The 21830-nt window shown below is 41.9% G+C and overlaps 2 protein-coding genes across 2 annotated transcripts; both read right to left on the bottom strand.

The window, feature by feature from the left end:
- Positions 1-5734: 5734 nt before the first annotated feature.
- Positions 5735-7372, bottom strand: LOC107609388 (uncharacterized). The gene has a single exon (XM_016311344.3). The coding sequence runs from the start codon at positions 7193-7195 to the stop codon at positions 6074-6076; it is 1122 nt and encodes a 373-aa protein (XP_016166830.1). The 5' UTR covers positions 7196-7372; the 3' UTR covers positions 5735-6073.
- A 4770-nt stretch (positions 7373-12142) lies between these two features.
- Positions 12143-12637, bottom strand: LOC148550925 (uncharacterized). Its single transcript, XM_088494670.1, has one exon. It carries the CDS (start codon positions 12635-12637, stop codon positions 12143-12145), a length of 495 nt encoding a protein of 164 aa, XP_088350796.1.
- Between the last annotated feature and the right edge of the window lie 9193 nt (positions 12638-21830).

The following is a 21830-nucleotide window of genomic DNA, read 5'->3' as shown; positions in this document are numbered from 1 at the left end:
CTTGTTTACAGTATAAATGAAATAAGATTGCTTATATCATTTACATTGTCATAACATGTGCAAACACGATAAACGAGATAAGCTAAGTGTCATAACATGTGTGCAAACACAATACATGGACTCTGTGACATGTCTTATCTCATTTACAGCGTAATTTGTTAATTGTGAATTTGTGATTGAATATTTGAATTTGTTTTGATGTAACTGCAAGTTTAATTTGATTAATTTGTTTGTTAATTGTTTTGTGCATTGATTTAATTATTTTTGAAGACTTAATTTGTTGTGATGTAATTGCAAGTTTAGTTTGATTACAAAATTTTCAAAAATTTTCTTTACAAAATAATACTGATTCCTATACCAAAACAAAAATATATTGAATTAATTATACACACTTCTTATCCATAATAACAAAATTTTAGCCGTGCCTACCCTGTTGTATTTTTTAAATTTATTCTCACATATAACAAACCATACTGTGATACTGAAAGTATAAATACGAGAAAACAATATAAATCAGTCAATAATCAACTAATATTGATTTTGAATTTTTGGATGTAGAAATCTTCTGACGATTCCTTTTAATGATCTGATACATATTTGTTGATTAACATGAAGCATTCTATTTGTTGCATCAGATCTGGTATTTTTAATTCTTTCATAGCAGCTTGATTATCTTTCTCTTGATTGGAATTCACAAGCATCCTCTTTAAGCAACGATAAGGCAAAGAAATGAGTGGCTGAGAAGAGAGACTGGAAATTATTTTGTTGTTGTTGGAAATTTATTTAAATGACATATGTTTATTAATTTTGTATTTATAATTTTATATTATAATTTTTAATTTGTGTAGAATTGTGAATTTTTTTTATTAATTAATTAACCTAGATTTATAATTTTATCTTATTAGTAATGGAGAAATATTTCAAAAGAACCTCATCATTGGAGATTGGATCCCAAAACAATCCATCGACCTCTTCTAATAAAAAGAGATTGTTTAGTAACATACATAGAAAGAGAGACATTTGATTGTATTGACAATGAAAAGATTATTCAATCTTTTCAAAATATGCAACCTAGAAGAATGAAATTCTAAATTATTTGTTATTATTTTGAATTATTATTTTATTTTAATTTATTGGTTAAATAATTTAAAGAATATTCCTATTTTATAACATTATAGTATAATTATAAAAATTATTATTATATTATATATATTTTGCCCCCACTGAAAAAATTTTCTGGATCCGTTACTAATAACACGTGTGCAAACACGATACATGAACTCCGTGACATGTCTTATCTCATTTACAGCGTAAACAAGATATAAGCAATCTTAATTCGTTTACACTGTAAATGAGATATGTATAGGAATGAAAATCGATAAATATGCTACAAATTACCTATATCTGTAAATAAAATATTTAAAATATTTTTTGAAAAAAATCCTTACTTTAATTATCGTTATTTTTAAAATATTTATTTTAGTTGAGAGTTATTGAAATTAATTTTTAAATATTTTATTTTAGTTATTTTGATGGAGCAAAATTTATTAGGCTACGAGGCACCTTTTTTAGATTAGACTAAGGAGAGCATATTGTTGGAAGACTTGGACAACTGGTATAACGTTTAAGTTATGTCTTTAATAAAAATAAAATTTGTATTATTTTGAGCATCAGTTTTACATAAGTTTTTTTTTAGCCTGATAGGGTCTTATGGAGGCGACAGAATTTACTGGCGAGGCCCAGCGAGCATATCAGGACATATCTCAGACGTATTAGTTTTGACACGTGGCCTACATGATTAAATAGGACATGATTGGACATTAATCTCCGCATTAGTCGAGCGATGGTGGCCAAAGTCTCACATTTTTCGCCTACCCTATAGGGAGGTGACCATTACCCTACATGACGTGATTTATCAACTGAGTCTTAATGTTGATGGAGATCCAATTAGTGGCTACATGAGTGGATGGGAGTAGTTCTACGATAGACATTTCATAGAAGACTACCAGGCCCCAATCATGGACGAAAAATAAGTGGACCATCATGAGCATATACCATAGTGAGCAGCCCACCTATATGTCCCATCTATCGAAACATGTTGCACTTGGTCATGTCTCTCTATTTTCCGAATTCTCAAATTGGGTTTGTTCCAGAGGAGCCAAATTCCTCCTAAGAAACCATTAGCATCAATCACTAAGGAGAAATCAAACCCAAAATTTTTGATAGAATTACTTGCCACATACTGCTACACCGCATCTCTTGAATGACGGCAACATCAATCATCAGGTTTATACTGCCTACAGTATTATTTATGGTTGCGTTTATTTACATGCACGAGACACTAAGATAGAGACACAGAGACATAATTCATGTCTGACAGATGAGACATGGATAGAGACATTGTGTCCAGATATATTAAATTAGTGTATTTTGTCTCCATCTTGACAGAAAGGACACAGAAATACTAACAAGAGATACAACTTATTTTTCATTCTTTCTTTCATTATTCTTATTAATTTTTCATAATTATATTTTTTATTATTATATTTTCATAATTATATTTTTAATTATGAAAAAAATGAGGATAAATTAGACTTTCGTAATTTGTTCTAATTTATTACCAAACAAATACAAGAACAATAATTTTTGTATCTCCCTATCTTTTGTGTCTTGTTTTCAGTGTCTTGTTATGGTCTCACTTCTTAAAACCACACGCATCCTAATAGACTTAGCAAACTTTGGGCTCGCTGCCGCTCTAGCATTCCACGACAGGATAATCACAAAGGCCAAAACAAAGATGACTGAAGCTAGAGCTTCTAGGCACCCAAAGAAACACAACCACAAGAACCCGTTCATTACATACGAACATCTTCCCATCCAGGGTTTCTCTATCTCCCTAAACTGCCATAATAGGGTCATTAATTTTCGAATGTTGATAATTTCCGAGCCCGAGAAACCCGGGTCGCTAGGGTCTGGTGGTTCCGAATCTATGGCTAACATCTATCCTAGGTTCGGGGGTTTCCATGACCATAGTCTCCCCTATTGAATAGAAAAAAGGGTGCCAAGAGAGTTAGGGATGATTGAGTTGGGGTCTACAGGTGGCCACGGGTCGGGTTGGTTCGGGTTTAGGGTGAAAATAGAACCATTGAAACCCTAAACCCTAAACCCTAAACCCTAAACCAAACCAAACCGATTAAGAACAGATTGATTTGGTTCGGATAATTGGGTACGCGATAAAACAAAAATTCATAAAAAAGAATTAAAAAAATAAAATATTTCTCTTAAAAATTCTGTAAGTACAATAAACATATAAAATCAATAGAAATAATCCAAACATGTTAAACACCAAATATATTAAAAACTAAACACATTAAAATCCAAACATGTTAAACACCAAACACATTAACAGCTAAATACAAAAGTGCAATAGAAATAATCCTTCAAAGGAATAATCTTTCAAAGTCTTCACTCTATAATCCTTCATTAAAATGCATATATATATTTAAATTTTTTTTATTTAATTAATACATGATCGGGTCCACGGGTTTGTTCGGATTCCGCACCCTCAAAATCGTTACTCGAACCAATTACTAGAGAGAACCATTGGTTTGGTTCGAGTTAAACCTGATTATCCGTTGTTTCCAGAACCAATTTAATTGGTTTGGTTCGGATTTGAACAAGTAATCAGATACCCGCTACCCGTGCTCACCCTTACAGGTGGGATTTCAATCTGGGTCTAGGTATTCTGGTTTGCGGGGTTGGCTTGAGAATTTTTTTTTGCTAGGGATGTTTTTTTTTTTTTTTTGACATTGGCCAGGATGAACTACTTGGTAGGTACTACGGTTTTTGTGAGACCTTTCTGTTAAGAAAGAGTTTCAAGTGTACCGGAAATACCGGTGTTCTAGTTGTTTTAACCGTTGATCTGAATTATAAAAAATATATATAATATATATTAATTAAAATCAACAGCTAAAACAACTGGAATACCGGTGTTCTTCGATACACTTGAAATCTTCCAATCAATATATCAGCTTGCATATTTGTTCCCTTTTATTTTCTCATGCCCACTAAAGACGAGCCTGTTCACTGACTCAAAAAATCAAAAAGAAAGAAAGAGGCCCGTTTGTAATCGTAGACCACCTAAGGTTCTTGTTGAAAGTGTAGTGGCCAAAAAGAAAATAACAAAAGGTTTATTTGAAACAGTGTGAATGTAAAAGGAGAGAAAGAAAGAAAAGAAAAAAAAAGAAGGGGGGGGAGGGTGGTTAATGCTATACATGTTACGTCAAAATAATTAAGAATTGTTTGCATATGAACATATTTGCCAATAATCTCAATAACTATGAAGTCATTTCGGGGTTAAGAAGATAACAGTCCTGATACGTTTGGGTTATATATGGATATCTTCCTTCAAGAAACAACTATAAATGTGGAGAAACAACACTGGAGGTACTCCAATTCTCTCTTCCACACAACTTTTTCTTAGGTTATTAATCACTAGTCACCGTCCCTCTTTACCATATGCAAAGTGCCAAAATACAACACAAAGATCAGCAACTAAAACCGACCAACGAATAAATGAAATTGAGTGAGTTTCTCATTCTCAGACATATAGATCACATTTGAACCGGGAAAAAAAAAATTCATTGACAATCTGCAACCACATTGCAACTGTAATTCAGCCGCAGCAGCACCTGCTATTTTCTAAAAATTTGATGAATGCAATCCCATTTACATTTTAAAACTACAGATGAAAATCAGATTGCAAAAAATAAATAATCTAACAATTCCTTTGCCCCTTCTGTAATAAAAACTTTTAACTATCACTGTCCCAACCTAGTTCCTGGCAGGCTGGGACAAGCAGGTAGTAACCTTTAAATTCCAAGTAACTTTTCAAGACTGAAAAGTAACCTCAAGTTGAAGGCGGCACCCTCTACATAGAATTTTGAGGAAAAGAAATTACATAGAAACAGATTCAGACATCAGACAAAACCAATTAAGATATATAAAAGACACAATCAACGCATAGAAACTTGGAATTGGACTGCAGAAATGGGTAACACAACACTGACAAAACACGTTTATTGTCAATTAAGCCAGATGCTCACAATTTGAATTTTCAAATGGGTTCATACTAACTAGCATACTGTGCATGGGGTTGTCTGATTTTACAATCGGAGAAGAAACTTCAGCAGAGGAAAAAAACAATCATAGAAGACCTCATACCAACTATTCTGACTTCCTAGTCAGTGACAAGTCAAGATTACTCAACCTGTAGATGCCTCTAAGTATATGAATATAAGCTCGTTTTGTCACTCTCTCACACAAACATACATGAACATGCACACTCCTTTTCTGAGACTTCTTATTCTAGGTACTCACTTAAACATCAGAGCTAGATCAAGGAGTCAATCTCTTGATTGCATTTACCCATGATCTCCTAGACATAACCAAATTCTGCCAATCACTTGATTACATTCACCCCATGATCACCTAGGCATAACCAAATTCTGTCAATCTCTTCATTACTACTATCCAAGCCAAGAATATAGTGCCTTGCCATAACTGATTAAGGGATTAACTATCAAAGCCCTATCTTCCCTGAACCCAGATAGAACGACTAGCAGCTAGCAACTAAATTTAATAATTTTAACAGAAACCAATTCCAAACATATGATTGCCTACAGAGATTTCAAGAAAAATACAATGACAGCACTTCTATAAGAATGTTTCCACATTTAGGAAAATTGGCTGCCAAGGCCATGTCAATGGAATTTCAACTACACCAAACTGCGAAATCGTTCTCCTCCCCAACAGCCAAGTAAATCCAACTCCATAATAGATATATCACAGAGCCAAATTACAACAATCACGAGGCAATTGAGACAATAAGTTAAAACAATATCTACAAACAAGAACAAAAAAAAAAAAAAAAGAGCGCTACTTATCACCTCGGCACTCAGCACCAGCTTCACATCTTCTCTGATCTTCAATGGAACACTTCATATTCAACAAAATTACACTTTCAACTCCAACAAGCTCCTCAGCCCCTACCAAAACCCTAAATCGCCACGGATCATGACTGCAACGGATACTTCCGAGGCCTTCCTCGCTTCCTCGGCCCAGATCCAGCAACTCCATTCGAAATACTTCCTCTGGCAGCCACCCTAGCAGGCGTCGGCGCTGCAACCGGCACAGAAACATTTCCCCCATTCTCCTGAACAGCCGCGGCAGGCATCCAATTCGGAAGTGACGACGCAGACTGTGGAGCTGCAACCGTGACTGGAACCGGCGCCGGCGCAGGCTCTTTCTCCGCAGATCCCACATTCCCAACCACAAACCCCATCGGAAAGAACCCCCAGCAGCAGTAATAGGCATCCTGCCCCGGCACCAGTGGGGGCAGCGAAGGAATCGAGATCCCATGGAAGGACCTGTCACAATTCTGGCACCTCAAGCAGCATCCCTCGTAAACCCTAGGGTACTCATACAACCTATAGCAGTACGGACACGCGGTCCAGAAATTTCCCGATCTGTTTTGCCCCTGCCGCTGCCTCGGGTTCGAATTCTCGTCCACCGCAATCTCGTTCCTCGCGGCGGACGCAGGCGTGTTATTAGTCATGCTGATATTCATCCCGTCGAAGCTTATGGTGTTACTGTTATTATTTGTCCTGGCGCTTGGGCCTGGCCCTGGACCAGGCCCAGGTCCCGTTCTACGGACCGGGAGCTTGTCTTGCTGGACCCAGCCGGGAACGGAGAGGTCGACTCGGGAGAAGAAAGAGAGCTCCTTGTCGTAGTTGGACTTCTTGATTGGGTCCGAGAGCACCGCCCAGGCGTCGGCGACGAGCTTAAAGGCGTGGTCGGCGTACGCAAAGCGGCTCTTGTCAGGGTGGAGGAGGAGAGCGAGGCGGCGGTAGTTGCGCTTGATGAGGTCGAGGTCGTTGGTGCGGCGGTCCACCTGGAGGATGCCGTACCAATCGAGTTGGTGGTGGTGGGGGTGGCTGGTGGCGGCGTTTGGACGGTTATCAGCGGCTAAGAGGACGTCGACGATGGCGAGGATCTGGTCGGAACCTTCTAGAAGAGGTTCGGTTTCTTGGGCGAGGATGGCGAATTCGCGGGAGCCGTTGAGATCGCGGGTGTGCAGGAGCTTTTCTGCGATCCCGAGTAGACGTTCGGCTTCTGCTCTCGTTGCCGTTTGCATTTCTTAAACTTTTAGGATGTTTTGGATTTGTTGTAAGAGAGGGTTTTGTTGGGTTTGGTTTGGTTTGGTTGATGCGTTTCTTGGTTGGTAGAGTGATAGAGTTACTGGAACTATTGGTAAAAGCTTCAGTTCTCAGCCATTCTCTCTCTAGTATGTACACACGCTTGACTGGCTTGAGGCCCGAGGGAGTACATGTTTTAGGTTTGTTTTATATAATTTTTTAATGAGATATTTGTAATTTTTAAAAGTATAATATAAGAAAATCTAACACTTAACATTTTTATTAAAATTTGGTCAACATAAAAATAATTTTATATTATTTAATATAATTTCACATCATTAAAAATACTAATGATGATTAATTAAAGGTTTACAACTCTTCTATTTTTATTTTGTATTTAATAAACAAAAAAGTTCTGCATTTGTATTTGTAATTTTTAAAAATAGAAATATTTTTAAGACTAGTAAGATATGATTTGATAAAGTGTATTTTTTAAAAGCATCATTTTTTATTTTGTATTTAGTAAATAAAAAATATTATAATTTGATTAGTAAATTTTTTATTTTATAAAAAAATTTTTTTTTTAAAAGTTAAGAATGAGACTTAAATCCAATATCTCTAAGTGAGAATTGAAAGAATATGCCATTTGAACTATTGCTCATTAGTACTTTATAAAAATAGTTTATAAAAATTGATTTTTTAAAAGTTATAGTATCTATATTTAGTAAATTAAATTAAAAATAATTTTAATAAGCAAAAGCAACAACAAGTGCATTTAGTAAAATAACTTTTAAAATTTAAAAATATTATAATAGATATTAACGTAAGAACTAAATTTAAATATTAATTAATATATGAGATTATATTAGACTTTTTAATTTTGATAAACATAAATTATTTTTGAAGAATTTTATTTCAGGTGCTTTTAAAAGCATCCTTTATTTTTTGAGAGCTACAAGTACAAGCACATTGTCATTTTTATTTACCAACCCAAAATGAAGAGCTTTTGAAAAGTGCAAATAAGCAAATCAAGCCTATGTACTTGTACTTGCAACTATTAGAAAAATAAAGATTTTTGAAAATAGTTAAAATGAATCTTTTCAAAGATAAATTTACTTATCAAAATTAAAAAGTTTAATATAATCTCATACATTAATCAATATCTAAGTTTAATTATTTCATTAACATCAACTATAGTATTTTTAAATTTTAGAAGTTATTTTACGAATGTATTTGTTGTTGCTTGTTCTTATTAAAAGCCATTTTTAATTTAATTATCAAAGGTAGATGCTACAACTTTTAAAAATTATAAAAAATAATAGTTTTACCAAACTAAGTCTTAAAGTAGAACTTTTTAAAGTTGACTTGTATTTATCAAAATTAAAAAAAATTAATATTATTTTATCTATTAATTAATTTTTAAATTTAACTCTAATATTTATGTCTATTATAATATTTTAAAATTTTAAAAATTATTTTATCAATACAATTATTGCTATTTATGTTTATTAAAAATTATTTTTAATTTAATTTATCAAATATAGATATTATAACTTTTAAAAATTACTTTTTAAAAATTATTTTTAGAAAATAAAAATTTTACCAAATCGAGCGTGAGTGTTGTTCGGTAAGTCGGTTACCGGACGGTTCAGATTGGGATCCGGGATGATGGTAGGGGCTCGTCAAGTCATGGACTGCCGGTCAGCGATACGCGAGTTCCCGAATACTTCGTGTAAAGGGGGGTGCCACCTGCAAAGACACTCCGACGCTCTTGTCAGTCAATGTGCAGGCGAAAAAGTGTGATATGATATGTGACGTATCTCTGGGGAAGGGTAGGTCCTTCCCCATATATACTGTGCCAGAGGTGGGCCCCGCAAGGACAGGCCCACCTTTCTCAAGGCCACTCCTGCACAGCTGTGGAGAAGCTGTCTGGGACGCGTGTCAAGGACGCATGTCCGGGTTGGCAGCGGATCTCCTTGCCTTCGACCGTTCGGGTCGGATAGTGCTCGGATCGGGCCGGCCCGCGAGTGGTTTGGGCCAGGCCGTAACAGTGCCTCCGACGCGCCAGTAATAATCGTGGGAGATATTGATGGCGCGTGGCTTCTTCGTTCGTGTGTTGTCGCCGGGCCGGCTTGCCGTGGGAGGGACGTGCCCCCTGCGCGCGTGTCTCTTGGTTGCTGAGGCGACCGTTTTGTCGCTTTGTTTTTCGTGCTGAGCATTAAATGCTCATAATGGGTTACAAAAAACTCCACGCACAAAGACCATTTTACCCCTGGCCTTTTCGCGCTTTGTGCAGCGGTTTTTAAACGGTTTCTTCTTTCCTTTGCTCCCACTCTTGCTATTCCCATTTTCTTCTCTCCCTGATATCCAAAGCTTCTTGTTCGAGCGTCTCTGTGCCTTTTCCTTTACTTTCAAGTTCCTGCAATCAATTCAGGTGACTCTCCATCCCTATTCTCTTGCGCTTTGCTTGTGTTTTATTGTTGTATGCTTGTTGCTTGTGTTTGTTACTCTGCTTGGTTTTCGTTGCTGGATGTCCTTCCAGTGCTTAGGTAGATGAGTTAGGGGAGGGGTACCATTCCAGGGTAGGTTTTTGGGTGGTTTGCTTGATAGGTGTAGATTCGTCCATGCTCCATTTTAACTGTTTAGCAAGATTATCGTAGTTTCTGGGTGTTTTCCGGGCTTCCGATTTCATAGTCTAACGGAGTGGTACCCCGCTTGTAGGTATGCCTCGCATTGTCGCCCGATGTTCTACTTCTGCTGCAAATTACGACCCGTACGCCTGGGTAACCTCCGATGTGAAAGATTCTCCAAATCAAATGGATCTAGAGGAACTGACGGAGTTCCGGCAAGCCGGGTACCTCTGTGGTGGCACAGACGAGGAGCTCAATTATGAGACCATCGTCCCTGCCCCCGATGAGCGGTTGTATGAGATCAACTTTCATGCTCCCCGGTTGCTGATTGGATTTGGTTTTATAAAGCCATGTTCACTCAGGTTGGTGTTTGGATACCGTTTTTCGTTTTCCAAATGGCGCTTCTTAGTCGGATATCCGTGTCGCCATCACAGCTCCATCCGAACAGCTGGGCTTCTATCCGCTGTTTTGAGATGGTTTGCGAGTATCTCGAGCTGCCAGTGTCGGTGGATGTCTTCCTCTTCTTCTTCAACCTTACCAATCCCTCCAAACAAGGAAAAGCGAGGAAAGGGTTCCTCTCCTTCCGGTCTGCCCAAGGTAGGAGAATATTTGGTCTGTTCGAGGACTCCTACCATGGTTTCAAAGATAAGTTCTTCAAAGTCCGCCCCGTTAAAGGGCGTCACCCCTTTTGGTTGTCGTTAGAGGGGGAGCGTCTCATCCCCACTTATTGGAGTTTTAGGGCGGGGTCGAACTCTTTTATTAGGGTGACGTATAAAAGGATGTCCCCTGTAGATAAGAAAATAGTCGATGTGTTATTTGATATTTTTGAGAAGAACCCCGTGAATCCCCATCTCCTCATGGGTGAACGGGAGGCCGCCAGGAGCTATATCCGTGAGTCATCTTGTTTTGTGTTTGTGTTGTTTGTCACCTTTTGCTTTACCTTGTCTAACGACTGATGTGTTTGTCTGTTTACTGCAGTGGAAATGTCTGCTACAGTAACGGGACTTGAGAATCTGATGAAGACCTTCTTCGAGGAAAGCGACGAGGAGAAGGCCGAAGAGAAAGACGCTGGGAAGTTGGAGGGGCCTTCCGGGGAGAAGGAGGGTCAATCTGTGCCCTCTCCCCAGGATACCGACATGTCGGGCAAGAACCCAGAAGGGGCGCATGCTTCTCCCCTTCCCGAGGTCGTCGTTGGCGGGCACTCGTCCTCTGCCCATCAGGAAGATGATGATGTGGAACTCATCCACACCCCTAAGAGGTGGAGGGCGTCTGCGAGCCCGGAGGGGACTCTCACCATCATGGAGAAAAATTTCGATGCTACAACCTTTATCGACTCGCAGCTGATCCCTGGGACGGAGGAGCATTTTCATGGAACCGACCTGGCCGGACAGGCGAGATGGATGTACCGGACTTTGCTCCGGAGGGCCGTGATAGCTCGAAAGGCTGAGTTCGAGTAGTCGGGAATGTAGGCCCTCCGGAGGAAGCTCGAGTCCTCTGCCAAGGCAAACAATGACTTCAAGGTGCAGGTTGAGCTGCTCCAGAACCAGTTGTCCGAGATGGGGGAGAAGTTCAAGGCATCCGAGGAAAAGGCGACATTTGTCGAGGAGAAATTGAAGGCTTCCGACGAGACGGTGGCCCGTTTAGCTGAGCGGGAGATGACCTTGGAGAGCCAGCTGAACGCCGCTCAGGGTCGGGTGGCGGTCTTGGACAAGGAGCGTGACCAAGCCGTGTCGTCAGCTAAAGCCGCTAAAGTCGAGGTCGAGGAGCTCCGGAAGAAGCTGAAAGCGACCAAAGAGCAAGGGAAGAATGCGATCTCTATGACTGAGGACGCCCTGAAGGCTCAGGTGAAGATCGTGGCTCCCGACTTTGACACGTCGGCCATTGGGGTCTTCAAGATGATTCAAGATGGCAAGATTGTTGACATGCCTAGGAAGTGATATGTTGTAACTTGGATATTTTAGTGTGAATTTGCTGATCATTTTGCTGAACGTTTTGTTATTTGAAACTTTATAACTTGTGCCTATCTTAGTCGTCTGGCCGGTTTGTCATTATTATCTTTTGTCTTTGCTTGTTGTACTGTTTTCATTACCGTCTTTTTGGGGCGGGCTTATTGCTTGTGCCCGTTTTGCCATTTTACGTTGATAATGGTTTTGGACCGCTTTGGTCGTGTTGTCGCCGCCGTTAGTTATGGCTGTAGTCCAAATGGTTCCCGGGGTGATCAGTCCCGGGCTGCCGTTTTAGGACGCAATCGTGTGAGACACGTATTGGGAAGCAACAGATAAGTAAGAAAATATTTTGACAAGTGAGAATTAATCGTCAGCTAGGCGAGTTTGTTAACATGGCAAGTATTCGATAGGAGTAAATAACTGCATTCCATGTTCTAGGGATTTCTTTGCCGTCAAGTCTCTCGAGCTTGTAGGCACCCTTGCCAAGCACTTTTTTAATTCTGTAGGGACCTTCCCAATTTGCCGCCAGATTCTCTTCTCCAGGGGTCGGTAGACCGACGTTGTTGCGTCGCAGGACGAAGTCTCTTTCCTCAAAATCCCTCCTGAGGACTTTAGCGTTGTAGCCCAGGGCTATTCTTTGTTTCAACGCCGTTTCTGACAAGTGGGCCATCTCTCTCGTCTCCTCCACCAGGTCCTTTTCCACCGCTTCGTTCACACCTGCGAGTAGTAGCCGCGGGCTCGGTTCGCCGATTTCAACGGGTATAACCGCGTCAGCCCCGTACGTCAGGCGAAAAGGGGTTTCCCCTGTAGCGCTTTGCTCGGTTGTTCGGTAGGACCACAGGACCGAAGCGACTCGTCGGCCCATGTTCCTTTCTTGTTGTCTAGGCATTTCTTGAGGCCAAGTAAGATGACTTTGTTTGCGGACTCCACTTGTCCATTTGTCTGGAGATGTTCCACTGAGGAAAACTTCTGTTTTACTCCTAGGCCGGTGAGGAACTCCGTGAACTTCTTGTCAGTGAATTGCGTCCCATTATCCGAAATGACGACCTCCGGGATACCGAAACGGGTTATCACCTGCCTCCACATGAACTTCCGGCAGTTGGAGGAAGATATGCTGGCCAGTGGCTCAGCCTCTATCCATTTGGTGTAGTAGTCGATGGCAACTATGAGGTATTTGACTTACCCTGGGCCAACCGGGAAAGGTCCCAGAAGGTCAACTCCCCATTGAGCGAAAGGTCGTGTGGTCGTCAGCAGGCTCAGCTCGGAAGCCGGCGCCTTGTGGAAGTTGGCGTTTTGTTGACACTTTACGCACTTTCTGACAAATTTCCTCGAGTCTTTCATCATTGATGGCCAGTAATATCCAGCTCGGATGAGCTTCCTCGCTAGGGCTTTGCCCCCGATGTGGTGGCCGCAACAACCCTCGTGGACTTCTCTAAGTACATAGTCCGTCTGGTCGGGGTGCAAGCACTTCAATAGGGGCTGGCTGAGCCCCTTCTTGAACAGTTGCCCTTGTATGATTGCATATCTGGCCGCCTCCCTTCTCAATATTTTGGCCGCTTTCTCATCGTCAGGCAGCTTGCCGAGTTCCAGGAAGTTTGTGATGGGGTCCAACCATGAGGGGCTTGACTTCGTCAAACGGAGGGCGACCGTCGGCTCCTTCATCATGCCTTGGATGAGAGACCGATTGCCCGCTCCTGGCTTCGTGCTCGCTAGTTTGGACAGGAGGTCCGCCCGTGTGTTCCTTTCTCTTGGGACGTGTTGGATTCTGACCTCTTGGAACTGACTTGTCATTTCTTTAACCTTTTCCAAGTATTTTTGCAGGAGGGGGTCCCGGGCTTGGTAGCTTCCGCTTACTTGCGAGGTGACGACCTGTGAGTCACTGCATACTTCGACCTTCGCCGCCCCGACTTCCCGAGCTAGTATTAGCCCGCTTAAGAGGGCTTCATATTCCGCTTGATTGTTCGACACAGGGAACTCGAACTTGGTCGATTGTTTGTAGATGACTCCTGCCGGGCTTTCTAAGATGACCCCGGCTCCCCCGGACGTTTGGTTGGAGGCCCCATCTACGTGGAGCCTCTACCGTGTGCCCGTTTCTTCGGGAGGATCGCCCGTTACCTCTACTAAGAAATCTGCCATTGCCTGTGCTTTGATTGCGTGACGGGGCTCATAGTGCAAGTCGTATTGGGACAGCTCAATGGCCCAGGTCATCATCCTTCCAGCCAAATCGGGTTTTTGGAGTACTTGATGGATCGCTTGATCCGTTCTGACGACCACACGGTGACCCTGGAAGTATTGTCTCAACCTTCGAGAGGAGGTTAGGAGTGTGAGAGCCAGTTTTTCCAGTTTGCTGTACCTCAGCTCTGCTCCTTGTAGAGCCCTGCTCACGAAGTAGACCGGCTGTTGAGCTTTCCTTTCTTCTCTTACAAGCACTACTGTAAGCGCTTCCTCTGTTACTTCCAGGTAGAGGTAGAGTGATTCTCCGGCCTTGGGCTTCCCGAGCACCGGAGGTGCTACTAGGATCTCCTTGAAGTGGTTGAATGCATCCTCGCACGCTGGGGTCCATTCGAATGCTATTCCCTTTTTCATCAGATTGAAGAAGGGTATGGCTTTTGCTGCCGATGCACCGAGGAAACGGGATAGAGCCGTCAATCTTCCCGCCAATTGTTGGACGTCTTTGATACAACCCGGACTCTTCATCCGGAGAATCGCTTGGCACTTCTCGGGGTTGGCTTCTACTCCCCTTTGGGTGATCATGAATCCCAGGAACTTTCCAGCCTCCATGGCAAAGGCGCACTTGAGCGGGTTAAGCCTCATGACGTATTGCCGGAGGGACTCGAATACGCCCCCCAGGTCGTTCAGGAGATCGTCGGGTCGTGTGGTTTTTGCGAGGATGTCGTCCACGTAAACTTCCACTGTCTTGCCTATGAGTTTACTGAATATCTTGTTCATCAATCTCTGGTACGTGGCGCCAGCATTTTTCAGACCAAATGGCATCACTTTGTAGCAATAGGTCCCTCCTGGCGTTATGAACGCCGTTTTTTCCTCGTCGGGTCGGTGCATCGGTATCTGGTTGTACCCAGAGTAGGCGTCCATGAAGCTCAGATACTGGTACCCCGCCGCTGCGTCGACGAGTGCGTCGATGTTGGGCAGGGGATAGGAGTCCTTAGGACATGCCTTATTGAGGTCAGAGTAGTCTACACACATTCTCCACCTCCCATTGTGCTTTTTCACCAAAACTATGTTCGACAGCCAGGTCGAGTAGTCCAGTTCCCGGATGAACCCTGCTTCAAGGAGGCTGGCCGCCTGCCTGGCCACCTCCTCTGCCCTTTCCTGTGACATCTTTCTCTTCCTCTGGGCCACTGGCTTGGCTTCCGGTTTGATGGCCAGATGGTGTGACATGAGCTGGGGATCTATCCCTGGCATGTCGGCTGGCGTCCAAGCGAAGAGGTCGGCATTGGCTCTGATCATCTTCATCAAAGGCTCCTTTAATTCGTGGGGAAGGTTTCTGTTTATGAACGTGAACTTCTCGTCCCCATCACCGACCCTAAATTTTTCCAAATCCCCTTCCGGCTCAGGTCTGGGCTTGTCATCTATCCTGGCGTCCTGGTCGGCGAAGAAGACCCCCGATGCTTCTTTGGACTTTTTCCTGAGAGAGAGGCTGGCGTGGTCGCAGGCGACCGCCGTTTCCAAATGTCCTCTGATGGATCCTACGGATCCGTCATCAGCAACAAACTTCATCACAAGCAGCTTCGTACTAATAGCTGCCCCCAGGTCGTTGATGGTTTTTCTCCCCAAGATGATGTTGTAAGCTGTGGAATCTCGTAAAATTACAAAATCGGCCATCACCGTCCTTCGCCTCTGCCCTTGTCCCACGGAGGTCGGGAGTGAGATGATTCCATCCGGCTTGATGAAGTGGTCTCCCAACCCTACCACACCGTGCTGGTGGGTCGCCAGATCGGCATCTCGTAGTCCCAGGGCATCAAAAACATTTCGAAACATGATGTTCGAGTCTGCCCCCGTATCCACCAGGATCTGCTTGACAAGGCTGGTTCCGACTCTGGCCGTGATGACCATGGGGGGACTTTCCGGCACCTCGTCGAACCATTGGTCTTCGGGGTCGAAGGAGATGGGTGGGAGTCCCCGGGAACTTCTAGCAGACGAGGAGGAGACCGCGAGGACCTTGGCATCTTTTTTCTGTGCCAATTTCGACCTTGGGGCGGAGTTCCTCGCTGTTACTATGTTCACCACTGTGAGACCGTGGTCGTCCCCCTCTGGTTCTTGGCGTCGTCTTGTCGCTCGGGACCTGTTTTCGCTTTCGTGATCCCGATTGCGTCTCCTCGGCTCCCTTATAAGGTGGCAGAAGTGGGCAAGTTTTTCATCCCTGATTGCCTGCTCCAAGGCGTCTTTCAGGTCGAAGCAGTCTTGGGTTTTGTGCCCATATCCCTTGTGATATTCACAGTAGAGGCTCTTGTTTCCCCCCGTCCTGTCCTTCAGAGGTTAGGGTTTCGACAGTATCCCCTTCTCTGCTATCTGTTGGTAGACTTCCGTGATCGGTGCCGCGAGGGGGGTATAATTGGTGAATTTCCCGACTCGAGGGAATGGCTTTGGCGCTTTACTTGGGCCGCCGTCCCTGGCGTGTTCCTTTGGTCTTTCTATGCCTTCGTAGTGCCGGGTTTGGTTGTAGGCGGGCTGCCGTTTATTGGCAGCCACGACCCGGCTTACTTCCTCGTCGTTGATATACTCCTTAGCCACGCACTGGATCTCCTGCATTGTCCAGACGGGCTTTGTGGTAAGGTGCTTCCTGAAGTCCTCATTCAGGAGCCCGTTCGTCAAACACAAACTCGCCACTGAGTCCGTCAGACCATCAATTTCCAAGCATTCGTCGTTGAAACGATCCAAGTATTTCCTGGTCGGTTCCCCGGCTCTCTAGGTCACCCCTAGCAAATTGATCGGGTGCTTGGCTTTGGCGATCCTGGTCATGAATTGAGCCAGGAAGGCATGGCTGATGTCGGAGAATTGGGTCACCGAGCCCTGCGGAAGGTTATTGAACCACCGTATTGCAGGTCCCGCCAGGGTGACCGGGAAGGCGAGACATCTTACCTCGTCTTCCACTCCTTCTAAGTTCATCCTGGCCTCGAAGGCCGTTAGATGCTCCAGAGGGTCTTGTGTTCCAACGTATCTCATGTCCGTTGGTTTGTCAAAGTGTTTTGGCAGCCGGACCTCGAGTATGGAGCGGTGGAATGGGGTGGCCCCTATTATTATGGGTCTGCGGGTACCCGTTCTCCCCTCTTCGTCGCCCTGATCCGTGGTACGCCGCCTCTCGCATCTGGCGTAAATGACAGGGTCATGACGTCTTCTCGCACGCCCTCTCTCCCGGGTGCTTTCGGACTCAGCCTGGGGGCTAGGCGTGCGCCTGGAGCGGCTCCTGGAGCGGGAGCGGGAGTGACTATGCTCTGGGGTGCGTTGGTCGCATTCTCTTTCCGCTAACCTGCGTTCCAAGTCTTGCATTCTATGGCGTAGCTCTTGCATTATTCTGGCGTGGTTGTCGCCAGTCCCCCCGAAGGGGCATCTCTTGTGCGCCTGGGTTGCGTCCCTCGGGGGGGATCTCGGATGTTGTCGGGTTCCCGTCCCGGCGGCATCGCCTCCGGGTACGGCCTCGCGGCTTGCCTCTATTTCGACTAGCACAAAGTCCATGGATGAGATCCCCCACAGACGGCGCCAATGTTCGGTAAGTCGGTTACCGGACGGTTCGGATTGGGATCCGGGATGATGGTAGGGGCTCGTCAAGTCGTGGACTGCCGGTCAGCGATACGCGAGGTCCCGAATACTTCATGTAAAGGGGGGTGCCACCTGCAAAGACACTCTGACGCTCTTGTCAGTCAATGTGCAGGCGGAAAAGGGTGATATGATATGTGACGTACCTCTGGGGAAGGGTAGGTCCTTCCCCATATATATTGTGCCAGAGGTGGGCCCCGCAAGGACAGGCCCACCTTTCTCAAGGCCACTTTTGCACAGCTGTGGAGAAGCTGTCTGGGACGCGTGTCAAGGACGCGTGTCCGGGTTGGCAGCGGATCTCCTTGCCTTCGACCGTTCGGGTCGGATAGTGCTCGGGTCAGGCCAGCCCGCGAGTGGTTTGGGCCAGGCCGTAACAAGTGTGAATAGGAGAAAAATGTTATTTAGCCATTTAAATGTTCAGGATGATATCAAAATTAATTTTCCTTTTAAAGAATTTAAGATTAAATATTTTTTAACAAGTTTCCTTTTGAGTCCTCGAAAATTTTTCTGAGATATATGGGTCTTCTAGTTATTTAAAAAAAAAAGACTAATTTTATCTTATCGTGATTGTGATAAGAATAGGATGTGGATGTCTATTTCCTATGTGGGGCTCATATTCTCAAGGATAAAGTACATTAAAGGAGCATTAAAAAAAGTTGAAAATGTAAACATGTTATACGTATATAAATAGAAGGCTATAACTTGAGGAGAGACACATCAACAATAATAAAAATCATTCTCTTTCATATATTATTCTCTTCTTTCTCTCTTACAAATAAGTTATTTATATATATATTATCTTTATTATATTGAGTTAATTATATTGGCTAATATTAATACTAAGGTTATCTATTTATATTTCTTTATTTTATATTTATTACCTCTTCCTAATATTTTACAATATATTATCAGCACGAGACTCTGATCAAATTTTTAGGAAGACTCAGATAACAAATTTTTATTATGTCGAAGCTCTCTCATCTTGAATTCAATGCTCTTAATATATCTGAAAACAACTATTTATCATGGATACTAGATGCTAAAATCCATCTTGATTCAATGGATCTTGGAGATACTATTAAGGCTGAAAATAATGTATCCCAGAAGGATAAAGCCAAGGCTATGATTTTCCTACGTCGTCATCTTGACGAAGGATTGAAAAATGAATATCTTACATTAAAAGATCCTGCAGATCTGTGGAAAGACCTTGAAGAAAGGTACAATCATCAAAAGACGGTGATACTTCCTCAAGCCTGATATGAATGGACGCACTTGCGTCTATAGGATTTTAAATCCAGAAATTAATATGATTCTGTAATGTTTCGAATCACCTCACGAATAAAATTATGTGGAGAAAAGATATCTGATAATGATATGTTAGAAAAAACTTTCTCGACCTTCCATGCCTCGAATGTGCTCCTACAGCAACAGTATCGAGAAAAAGGATTTAAAAAATATTCTGAGTTAATTTCTTGTCTTCTTGTTGCTGAACGCAATAATGAATTGCTTTTAAGAAATCATGAAGCGCGCCCAGCTGGCGCCGCCCCATTTCCTGAAGCAAATGCGGCAAATCATTACCCAAGAAGAGGTAAATCGCAAGGTTTTAGTAGCAAGAAAAATTATGGAAGGAAAAGGAATTATGTTCACAAAGAATCTCACCAGAAGTGGCATAAAGAAAGGAATAATGGGCAAAATAAATCAATAGAGGATAAATGTTTCTGTTGTGGTGGAAAGGGTCATTGGTCACGTACTTGTCGTACCCTAAGGCACCTAGTCGATCTTTATCAAGCATCTTTGAAAAAAGACGACAAAGAAAAGGAGTCGAATTTTGTTTCAAATGATGCTGAAAATTCCACCACTCATTATAATATATTTGATTTCTTTGAGGATCCTGAAGGAAATATTGGTTATTTGATCAATGATGGAATAGTTTAATATGTGAAATTGTTAAGTATTCATGTAAATAAATAATGTAAGAAACTTATTGTTAAGTTTTATTTTATATGTATTTAAGTTTCAAATATGATGTATATAAATAATAAATGTGTCAAGTTTTAAAAATAATAATAATGATAGTGATAATAATAAAATTTTAGTATATGACATTATGTACAGTATTTCTTAGAAGAATAATTCTAATCAAGAATTCAATTTGACTGTACATATATTACTACTCATTTTATTATTATTTATCTTTGAAGTAAATGGCAAGGATATATAGTGAAGATGTTTGCCTTGAGAATAGTGCAAGTTCGCACACCATTCTCAAAAGTAATATATATTTTACCCATCTTGTACCAAAAGAAGAATATGTTAATACTATTATTGGCTCGGGCAATGTGATTGAAGGCTCCGGAAGAGCTATAATTTTGTTTTTCGGAGGAACAAATTTCATAATAAATAATGCACTATTGTCTACCAAGTCTCTGAAAAACTTGTTGAGTTTCAAAGATATTCGCCGAAATGGATATCTTATTGAGACAATGAATGAGGGAAATTATGAGTACTTATGTATCACAACTCATGATTTAAATAAAAAGGTTATATTAGAAAAGTTATCCGCACTTTCATCTGGGTTATATTATACGAAGATTAGTGCAATTGAATCACATGCCATTGTAAACCAGAAGTTTACTAGCCCAAATGAATTCATAACTTGGCATGATCGATTGGGTCATCCGGAAACAACCATAATACAGAGAATTATTAAAAACTCCCATGGACATTCACTATAAAACCAGAAGATTCTTAAATCTAGTGAATTTTGTTGTGCTGCATGTTCTCAGGGAAAGTTAATTTTAAGGCCATCACCAGTAAAGATTGGATTTGAGTCCCCTGAATTGCTAGAAAGGATTCAAGGTGATATATGTGGACCTATTCATCCACTACGTGGATCTTTTAGATATTTTATGGTCCTAATAGACGCATCTTCGAGATGGTCACATGTGTGCTTATTGTCTTCTCGCAACCTGGCGTTTGCGAGATTACTGGCTCAGATTATTCGATTAAAAGCACAGTTTCTAGAAATCCAATCAAAGAAATTCGTCTTGATAATGTTGGTGAATTTACTTCCCAAGCATTTAATGCTTATTGTATGGCTAATGAAATAAGTGTTGAACATCCAGTAGCTCATATTCACACACAAAATGGGTTAGCAAAATCACTTATTAAACGCCTCCAATTAATTACTAGACCCTTGCTTATGAGAGCAAATATTCTATCCTCGGTTTGGGGACATGTTATTTTACATGCCGCAGCACTTATTCGTCTGAGGCCAACGAGTTACCATCAGTTCTCTCCTATGCAATTAGCTTTTGGCCAGCAGCCAAATGTTTTCCATTTAAGAATATTCGGGTGTGCGATATATGTTCCCATTGCACCACCTAATCGCACCAAAATGGGACCCCAAAGAAAATTAGGGATATATGTTGGATATGATTCTCCCTCTATAGTGAGGTATCTTGAGATACAAACTGGAGATGTATTAAAGCCAGATTTGCATATTGTCATTTTGATGAATCAAAATTTTCAACATTAGGGGGAGAGAATAAGCTTCCTGAAAAGGAACTTAAATGAAATGCATTATCGTTAATGCATTTAGATCCTCGATCAGGGCAATGTGAACTAGAAGTTCAAAGATTATACATTTGCAAAGAATAGCAAATGAATTGCCTGATACATTTTCCGATACAAAGAGGATGACCAAATCTTATATACCAGCGAAAAATGTCCCAATTTGAATTGATGTCCCAGTCGGACAAATAGCCACTGAGGCAAATTCACGCCAGAAGCGTGGCAGGCCTGTCGGTTCCAAAGACAAAAATCTTCAAAAAAGAAAAGAGGTAAATAATATTCCTGTTGAAAAAGACATAGTAAAGACACCTGCAGTTGTCCAAAATTCTGATAAATTGTGAAAATGACGAGATCTCGATAAATTATGTCTTTACAGGAGAGAAATGGGACCGAAATAAGACAATTGTCAATGAAATATTTGCATATAATGTGGAATTAAATATCATGCATGAAAGTAAGGATCTTGAGCCAAGATCAGTCGAAGAATGTCGACAAAGGAATGATTGGCCAAAATGGGAAGAAGCCATAAAAGCTAAGTTAGACTCACTTGCAAAATGTGAAGTCTTTAGACCTGTAGTTCGTACACTAGAAGATGTAAAACCTGTTGGATACCGATGGGAATTTGTAAGAAAACGAAATGAGAAAAATGAAGTTGTATGCTACAAAGCTCGACTTGTAGCACAAGACTTTTCACAGAGGCCCAGTATAGA

This window comes from Arachis ipaensis, chromosome B7 (assembly GCF_059453495.1).
Source record: "Arachis ipaensis isolate K30076 ecotype BB chromosome B7, ASM5945349v1, whole genome shotgun sequence".
NCBI classification, from domain to species: Eukaryota; Viridiplantae; Streptophyta; class Magnoliopsida; order Fabales; family Fabaceae; genus Arachis; species Arachis ipaensis.
The sequence above is the reverse complement of the archived record's forward strand: the minus strand, read 5'-3'. Positions and strand labels throughout refer to the sequence as shown.